Source organism: Pundamilia nyererei, unplaced genomic scaffold (genome assembly GCF_000239375.1).
Source record: "Pundamilia nyererei isolate P.nyererei 1_Seehausen unplaced genomic scaffold, PunNye1.0 scaffold00150, whole genome shotgun sequence".
Taxonomy (NCBI): Eukaryota; Metazoa; Chordata; class Actinopteri; order Cichliformes; family Cichlidae; genus Pundamilia; species Pundamilia nyererei.
This window is the reverse complement of record NW_005187551.1, coordinates 26531-35455: the sequence shown is the minus strand read 5'-3', so window position 1 is coordinate 35455 and position 8925 is coordinate 26531. Positions and strand designations below refer to the sequence as shown.

At 43.0% G+C, this 8925-nt stretch overlaps 2 protein-coding genes across 2 annotated transcripts; one reads left to right on the top strand and one right to left on the bottom strand.

The window, feature by feature from the left end:
* Positions 1–1369: 1369 nt before the first annotated feature.
* On the top strand, positions 1370–4334 carry fitm1 (fat storage inducing transmembrane protein 1). Its single transcript, XM_005744842.2, has 3 exons — positions 1370–1482; positions 1781–2171; positions 3333–4334. Exons 2-3 carry the CDS (start codon positions 1885–1887, stop codon positions 4000–4002), a joined length of 957 nt encoding a protein of 318 aa, XP_005744899.1. The 5' UTR covers positions 1370–1482; positions 1781–1884; the 3' UTR covers positions 4003–4334.
* psme1 (proteasome activator subunit 1) lies at positions 4193–8027 on the bottom strand. The gene is made up of 12 exons (XM_005744843.2): positions 7937–8027; positions 7765–7808; positions 7504–7536; positions 7353–7415; positions 7176–7274; positions 6419–6476; positions 6011–6108; positions 5818–5886; positions 5667–5734; positions 5186–5240; positions 4899–4985; positions 4193–4429 (listed from the first exon to the last, which is right to left on the bottom strand). Exons 1-12 carry the CDS (start codon positions 7947–7949, stop codon positions 4349–4351), a joined length of 768 nt encoding a protein of 255 aa, XP_005744900.1. The 5' UTR covers positions 7950–8027; the 3' UTR covers positions 4193–4348.
* Between the last annotated feature and the right edge of the window lie 898 nt (positions 8028–8925).

The window sequence follows — 8925 nt, the reverse complement described above, 5'->3', positions numbered from 1 at the left end:
ATATGGAAAAAACAACAACTTTGGATGTTGCAGGGGAACGTAATGATGATAATTTTGTAAAAATGTATAGAATTTTAATTTGTTTGTGTGTGTGCGCGCGTGTGTGTTCAGGGAGTGTATTTAGATTGTCGTCAGTGTCCTGAGTCTGTTTGGACTCTGCTGTTATGAATAACACAACACAGGCTGTGTCCTATTTTAGGGAACATCTACCTTTACAGACTCAACATATAATCATAAACATTTTTTTTCCAGTTGGCAAACTCATGAAGCTGATAATTGCGTTAGCTTTCCTGAGTTTATTCAAAACTCGACACGCTCAAGGAAGTTTCAGTCATTATTCGACCTGGTCTGCCTCATCAGAAAGAGTTTGAAAGTTTTCGCTGTTATTCTGAATCCTCTGTAGGCTTCCTCAAGGCTAATGTTAACTCCCTGTCCCTCAGACACAGCAATATTCTCGTTCCAGGGTCAGCACTCAGTGTAATTTTTGGCTAAATGTAAGCCTGTGATTTGATTCAAAGATTTGATTGTGTGTGATTAATGTGTTCAAGTCAGCACTTAGGGGAAGGGGAACACGCACATGGTTTCAAAATGATCTGTATATGCAATTTTCAGGTGTTTATATCAAAGCTCATATTTCACTCTCAGACTTTGCAGTTATAATAAAAACCTTTCTTCAAACGTATCACGAAGGGGCTGTTGGTCATTGATCAGATGTTTCAGGCTTTAAAAGTGTGGGAGCTGCAGGAGAAACTAGAACGACACTTCAAACAACACACATGACTCACGGGATGGGATTTTTAAACATTTGTCATTGAGCTTCTTTGTGTGTTTTATAGAGCTAACTGCAGCTGCCAGATATGCACACAGTTGACAATTAGCTGCTACAGGAGCCATAGCAAAGTTGTCTGAAGGTCATTGTAATGTCAGCAGTGCACTTACCGGCCTAAAATTAGACCTAACATACTTTGGCGTGCCTGGTTTCATTTACACCTACTGTTCTGACTTCTTACAAAAGACTCCAAAGCTCTGCTGGAAAAGTGCATCATCACAGTGAATTTCAAAAGTTTGCACTCATCATTTATTATTTACTACACTGGAAAGCTTTCTCTGAATAACTTTGAAGACTAACGAGAGAAACCAAAAATCCACCACCTCATGGAAGTTAGCAGTCCGTCTGCCATTAGTCTGCACTGGCTTGTGAAAACGGCATCAGTGTGCTTTATGTGAGCATGAGTACCACGGAAAGACTAAATGCAGTCCATTTGGCTCAGACGGTTGAAGGGGGGCTTTAAGAAGCTCCAGCCTGAGTACTGAGCCTGGAAATAAAGCAGACTGAACGTGCTGTGAGAAATGCAGCTGTCCATGGCGCCAAATGCAAGCTGGCAACCGCTTATAACTTAAATTAGTTTTGGCTCCAACAGCTCATTCTTAGACTGGAGAGTCCTGAAGGAGAGAACCGGAAAAGGAGCTAAATGATCCAAGGTCAGAATGAGACTACTATTATTATTACTTTTCCCAATGCAGGAAATGCAAATATAAGTGAGCAGCATCACGAGAGCTATTTTAAAAGAACTGGGATTTTTGTCATGAACTAAAGATTAATTTTGTTTACTTTTTAATTGTGTTTGAGCATTGCTGTGAAAATAATGGGGTCAATTACAGCAGCAAGCATTACTGCATCTCCTCTTTCTGCCTACGGGGGAGGGGTTTTGAGGGTAAAGGGGACATGGAGGGGGGGTTGTATTTTTGTAAACCATGTGTTCTCTCGCGTGCCTGACAGTGATAGAATAGAAAGGTCCTGGAGTGGGACGGGTGTCCTTTTCCCAGACAAAAGCAAGCGAGGCAGACTCCACAGAGAGGGAGGACGAACGTGGGTCGAACAACATGAATCTAAAGACAGGAAACTCCTCAAATGGCTTCACACCAGAGATCAGTTTGGATAAACTACACCGGATGGCTGCAGAGCTGATACTGCCTGGACGATCCATCTTGAGGCTCCTGAACACTGTTCTGGAGTTTGTTACAAACTTTCTGGCCCGAGTTTTAGGAAGCAGCCTGATCAGAAGACACTTCCACCTGCTGCTGTCTGGATTGGTCCTCTTTGGGCCTGTGCTCAGCTTCTGGGTATCAAAGTATAGCATCTTTGCAAACAGCAACCACTACCTGTACAGGTGAGGACTCCGGGAGACAATGAATTACTGCTTATAGTGCTTTGCGTACACCAGGGGTGTCAAACATAAAGCACAGGGGCCAGAATTGGCTATTAGGTGGAGATAGGTGGAGGACCTGTTTGTGGAGAGTTTAGCAATGATTTATCATGATTTAATTGGATGGAAATAATTGACTGAAATAGCTGTAGTAACTGCTGTCATTGCTAAAAGAAACTGTATATCTTTGATAAAGACACTGCTCCTTTAATAAACTCTTGACTCGGTAATAAAACCCAGCGCACCCTTGCTCACTGTAGTGCTCGCTGGGCTTTTACTGCTTCAGCCCTACTTAATCTGTTTTGATGGCAAACTTTCACTGAGTCTTTATTCTGAGTCAGCTTGTGGAACAATACAGTTCAGCATTCACAATCATCATAATGTCATTTGGCCCACTGTTTTAGGTTCATATAATCCATCACATATTTTTAAAATGCAGTTATGATATTAAATTATTCCTCATTTATTTTTGTGGATGCTTTGCTGCCACTCATTTGTCACATACACTGAGTAAACCCCCACCCAAAAACCAATACAATATTAATATACCACTTTTGAAAAACAAAAGCAGCACATAAATATTGTATGATAATGTCATTCTGAGGTATGATGATAACTATGAGGCAGTAGCAGAATTAAAGTCTTCCTCAGACTGTTCAGTGCACTTACATGGAACTAATTAAGTGAAACCACCGGCTCATCAACTTTGATACCTCAAAGCAAGTTTGACTGAACTGAAAAAGTTAAAAAGACTCAGCTTTGCTGTAAAGCTTGAATTTTTATGCATATCAAAAATAGATTTACTTTCTGAGCACTGTGTTAGCAAGAAGCTCCTGGATCTGACCTGCTGGCTGCCTGAAGTCTTTGCGTGTTCTGTGTGGAGTCTGGATGTTCTTTCTCTGGCTTTCTCCGCCAATTCAAAGACATAAATGTCAGGGTAACTGGCGAATCTAAACTGCCCCAAATTGTGATTATGAGCATGAACGCCTGACTTTCAACCTCCCCAGGATCCTCCTGTTGCTGTGACTGTGAGGGAAAAGTAATTCTACACATATTTCATTACTGCGTGTGTTTTGCTCATATATATGGTGTGTACTGATATCCTTATTCATCACGCTCTCACAGGAAGTTCCTGAGGTCCACTTGGGGTTGGACCTGCATCTTTACGGGCGCTTTCATCATCCTTCTCTCCCTCTCAGTCCGTCACTCCACCTCTCTTTCCCTCCGCCACCTCTCTCGAGTAGGCCTCACAGGTTTGCTCTGGTGGAGCTGTCAGCGCCTCCTGACCCTGCTGGAGGATGCAGCGGGGACCTGTTACGAGCCCATGACCCCAGGCCAGGACGGCCAGAGCCCGGCCTCCCCAGTACAGCCTCTGCTGCTCCTGCATGAAGACCAGAACAAGGCCTCCTGCCTGAAAGCCCACATGCTGTGGCGAGGCTACGAAGTCTCCCAGGACGTCCTCATCCTCTGCTTCTGCTGTCTGCTGCTTGTCGAGGAAATGTGTGTCTTTGGTCATCACTTGGAGCGACAAAAGCCTCTGCAGAGGTCACCCGGGACCCCGCTGAGAGTCGTCTTCCTCCTGTGTGTTCTTCTCCTCCTTGTTTGGATGTTTCTGCTGCTTTGTTTGCTTGCATACTTCCCAAAGTTTCCCTCCCAGCAGCTGGGTGGAGCTCTGGGCTACCTGGGGTGGAGAGGACTCTATCAGGGATTGTATAGACTCGGATCGAGATGGGGTTGTCCTGGTTTGCCCAGAGAGGGACTTTCTACCACGGTTTACACCAACAAACAGCCTTAGTAGTGTGGCACGCTTAATGAAAATGGTTAGATTTTGGCACTGAAATGTCCTTCAAAGCTTTGGAACAAACTTCCAAACCCTCTTTTAAGACTGCATGCTGTAAATGTGACATCACGTTAATAGTTTGCTTTCTTTAGAGGTCAAAATTAGTCCAAAAAAAAGCTTAGAAATCTCATTCAGACAAAGTAAGTGAGAAAAACTGCTGCTTTATTGTGTAATCTGAACCAAAATGCAGGCACAGTTAGAAAAAGATTTCTGGGAGCAGGTGTATCATTACTTGATGAAGAGTGTCATTCTACACTGGTTGTTGCTTATTAAAAAAAAAAAAACGAGCCTGGAGTCTGCCTCAGTAGATGAGCGCTTTCCCATCTCCTCTGGGTCTCTTAATCTTGTCAAAGTTCTTGTTAATGATGTCAAACAACACAGCCTGGAGAGAGAAATAAAGACACAGAGTGTGATGCACTGATGATATAGGGAAGACAGACAGTTTACAGGGAGTCATAAAAGAGAGGGACGTCCAGATATGGAGCTGTAATCACGTCAAACAGCTCCTTTCATCATCGCCCGCAACGCCTTGTTCATTAGCGGCATCAAACACGGGAGGACAATGGCCGAAGGAAAGAGACGAGCTGATTAATGGACGGGAGACGGAGCGCCAATCAATTTAACACAAGCACTGCAATTAGTTTAATTACCCTCCTATTAAGAAGGAATGGATTCCATTTAAGCTGCCGCTCCCGCCGGTGGACACGACAGGCATATTTTACACCCAAGCCGCTCAATTTAAAATACAGAGCATGAAAACAGCAGATGGTACACGGAGTGTGGGTCATGAGATTCAGGATACACGCAGTCAGAGAGGGCCAACTGTAAGCAAGAGGCAGTAGGTGTCTTACGTATGTATTGCGGATGTCCAAGACCACAAGGCGGAGCTCGCAGTATTGATATTGGTCCAGCTCGTGGACCAGCTGTCTGTAGTCTCCCTGCAGCAGAAAACCCACACCACAAACAGCGAGCGTATTAGCAAAACAATGTGTAGTATGATAAGCACATGACACAACAGCAACTAATTTATGCGGGAGAGAATGTCCTCATAAGTTGTTTTTTTTTCAGCGCACCGGCACACATTTTTGTCATTCACACATTAATATGCTGATTAGGATGCACAGCGGGAGACACTGACCACGTGGGGCGACTTGGAGGCTTTGGCCACAGCGTCACCCCTCTCGTTGTAATACCTGCCAAAACAAGGAGAAGAGAGGAGTTACAGTACCACCCACCTGTTTTAAAATAGCCCCCAGCGTTTCGCTAAATGTCACATCCAATGCCATATTCAACACATCAGTCTGGTTTTTAATAAAAAGACAAAGCAGAAGACTGCCTCTCATTATCTCTGTTAAGATTTTCTCACTTTTAAATGTGGAATTGAAGCCTTTCTGATTCTGCTTATATCTATATGACTTTTTTTCTGTTTGACTTCACTAAATAAAGATGGATGAGACCCTCTGAAAGCCTGAATTGCTGTTTATCTGTATAGATTTCTCAGTAATTGTGGATATTCTTATGATACTGAGCGCAGCAGGTTTTGTGGTTTTCTCTGCCAAATACTTTTGATGGAGTAATGTCAGGTCTGTTTTCCTGGCTACGTCAGTGCAGACTCTTACTTTGAAATCTGAGTCTGGAATCCTTCGATCTTGGTGCGTGTGTTGGTCAGCAGCTCAAACACTTTCTCCTGGTGGACACGAAGGAAGATTTAAAATGCAGCTGGATAAATTTCACCCTAAAGATAGACTCCACATGTGATTGTTTACTAACCTGGACAGCCACTCCGAAATTGTTCCCATCCTCAATTTTAGGAATCTGGAGTTGCACCCACATTGACACCTTCCAGGAAAATAAAAAGAAAAAAACCCCCACTAGTACAATATACAAGACTTTTTATCACATTAATATTTTCTGCACATAAAAACCCAACAAATTTTTCTCCACATAAAGTTCTGAGACTGACCGTGTTGAGCTTCTCCTTCAGTGTCTGGATCTCAGTTTTGACCTTCGGCAGGAGGCTCTCCACCTTCTCATTGGTGCAGATGGGACCACATGGAGGGCCTGGAGGACAGAGGATAGCACTCCTTCACTTAGTGAGCTGCAGATTTGCTTTTGTAATATAGAAAAAGTTCCTTATGCCCTTGCTTTCTTCCAGTTAGCTAATCCGTGTGTAAACGGTGTTTAAACTTTGTGTCGTCAGCTCATGAGCCACAGTAGACTCATCAGTTTGTTACAAAGGAGCCAGAAAAGCAGTGATGTGTTTCATACATGGGTTTGGAGCCTTTCTTCCTGCAGTATTTATTGTCCTTATTTACAGGAATACGGTTACTGCTAAACGAATGCATCTTTCTTTCTATTTTCCCCCATTTACCTGCGTCTTCATCCTCTTTATCACTGTCCTTGTCTTTCTTCCCCTCCTTAGCCTCCTTCTGTAAAATAAGAATAGAAGGCATCGGGTCAGAGTTTTTGCTGATGATTAATCTCCAAGACAGCTAAGCTGCACGCCTTTTTCTTTTCTGGCTTTTCAACCTTGGGATCTCTGTTGGATTCTTTTTCTTTGCTTAAGACATGTAACCCAGTTGCAGCAATCTGTGCCCCTTGATATTCTAAGGAGACTCCAGCAGCTCCCGAAAGTTGTGCAACCACCCCAAATATTCTCCTAACCCTCGTTAAAAAAACCAGTGGCATTAGCTACACGGCTCTCTGCCCTCCTCTAAATCCCTGCATGAGTATTAGTTCAAGACACACAGCCTTTGTACGGTTTATAAAAATCTGAAATTCACAGCCGACTGAAGTAACATAAAAGACCCGCTCGCTGCCAGTTTGTAAAACAGCCCTTGGAAATTGCACTGTGATTGGTTGTCATGGTAACTGGGGACTCAGCATTGTGTCTTTATATAATGAAACACTAAATATAAACCCTGAGCCGAGGACCCCAGTTGAGAGGAGGCTCTATGAAGAAATTCAAAGGTTAGACAAATAAAACACAGATGTGAGGCTCCTGGATATGAAAGCCATTACATCTGGGTAATGGAAAAACAGCCGTCCTTCATAAATCACCCCGAATGCTCCTTTATTGGATTTATATCACAGTTTTAAAGAACAGTCTTCTGGGATGGAGTCCCCACCTGCTCTTTTTTCTTGCGCTTGGCCTCCTCTTTCGCCGGATCGGGTATCGGGATGTCGAGTGGAGCCTTCAAAGAAGGCAGATCGTTGCATCTGAAAGACTGACGCACAAACACAAGTCACCTAATGTGAGAATCAAGAGCCCGGTGGTATGTGCCCACAGTCACACAGGTGGATACCTTCAGCAGCTCCTGCAGCTCTTCGAGCTTCTGAGGGAAATATGTTGACACCAGCACCTCCGCCTGTTAAAACCAAGTAACAAAATCCACATTAACAATTCAAACTTGTGAAGCAGAGCTGGGAAAGATTTCTCATTTTCGTTTGAGTTACCTCCTTGGTGAGCTTTTGGCAGAAGTCGTCCACCTAGAATAAAGTCACAGATTTTAGGCTTGCTTATAAATGACCATTTTATTTAGCCCCTGCTGCTGCTCACCTCCCGTGACCCCTGCTGTCCGTAGACAAACCCCATGAAAACAAACACTTATATAGACACTAGCTCGCCTGCTAGCATCACTGACACACTAACCATGTAAGTGAAGGGAAAGGAGAGTTAGCTTGCTGCTACATAACACTTTGTGCTAGCGGACTCACCTGTTTCTTCGACTTGAGGCGAATATCCACAGCAGCCATGTCGTCTTTGGAGAGCAGAAGTTGTTTATTAGAGTTTAGTAAAGGCTTTGACTTCACAGGAGGCGGTTAGAAATAAGAATATGCTCTCTTTCTGTGTAATTCAATTCCGTGCACGACACGGACAAATACTCACAGTTACTCAGCATAAAAAGCGAAAATGAAAGTAAAGAGTGTTTTAGACAGTTCCGTACTTTCCTGCAATAATAGCGAATGGACGTGTTGCATTGTGGGCCGTGTAGTTTTATTTGACTTTATTTTATAAGGAGCAGTCGACTTCTCATTTCCCAGAAAATGGGGCTGTGATGGGAACAGAGTGGGGAAGTCTACAAGCAAAAAAAACCACTCAGAGAAATGCGTTTCTGTGTGGCAGTAGTTATTTCTTTGTCTTCGAAGGGCTAACCCTCATCCAAGAATAAAAAAAAGTCACCTAACTCAAGGGATGAATCAATGTTGAGTCTAAACATTCACAATTTAGCCCCAAGAACCAATTCTTAAGGCACTTTAGTACGAGCAGCCTGTCACAAAAACATATTTCGCCCCCTCATCGTTAAATCTGCAAAAATACCAAATATAACTCAATTTGACAGGCATAAAATTATATTTTTGGACTAACAAGTTGATTCCTAAAAAGCTATTAGTTGAAAACCTGACATTTATCTGAGAATTTTGCAGTATGTCCTTAAAGAATTGAGGAACCTATCCTCAAAAACAGGATGATAAACCTAAAAATAGATAGACCTAAAAACTGTCTACAGCAGAAGAACAGTATCTGAAAGTCATGTCCTTAGAAGCAGGAAAAACAATACATCAAAAACCTGACACAGGACCTGAGAGACGCATCTGACCTTTTATTCATCTATTGCCTGTCCCGTTTGGTTCTTTTGCCATCAGAATTATTGTCTAAAGGCGAGGAAAGATGCCCAACGGATTTACTTTACCAAATTGACCATCCCAGCCTTGCCGTAATGGTCTATTTGATTCACCTTTTATTGTTTATTTTATTTTTTTATTTTCACTTGCAAGATACGGGACAGACTTGAATGAGGAAAAGAAAGGGGAGAAAGGAAGAGGGGGAAAAACAGCGGAGAAGAGGGACGGGGATAAAGGGCAAAAAAACAAAAA

Bases quoted from the DNA above. Each gene is read 5' to 3' on its own strand.
- fitm1 (XM_005744842.2), top strand. From the start codon at position 1,885: ATGAATCTAAAGACAGGAAACTCCTCAAATGGCTTCACACCAGAGATC. The intron at 2,172-3,332 runs GTGAGGACTCCG...ACGCTCTCACAG, and splicing joins AGCAACCACTACCTGTACAG to GAAGTTCCTGAGGTCCACTT.
- psme1 (XM_005744843.2), bottom strand. The intron at 5,735-5,817 runs GTTAGTAAACAA...CGTGTCCACCAG, and splicing joins ATTTCGGAGTGGCTGTCCAG to GAGAAAGTGTTTGAGCTGCT. The intron at 5,241-5,666 runs GTAAGAGTCTGC...TTGTTTTGGCAG, and splicing joins TTCCAGACTCAGATTTCAAA to GTATTACAACGAGAGGGGTG.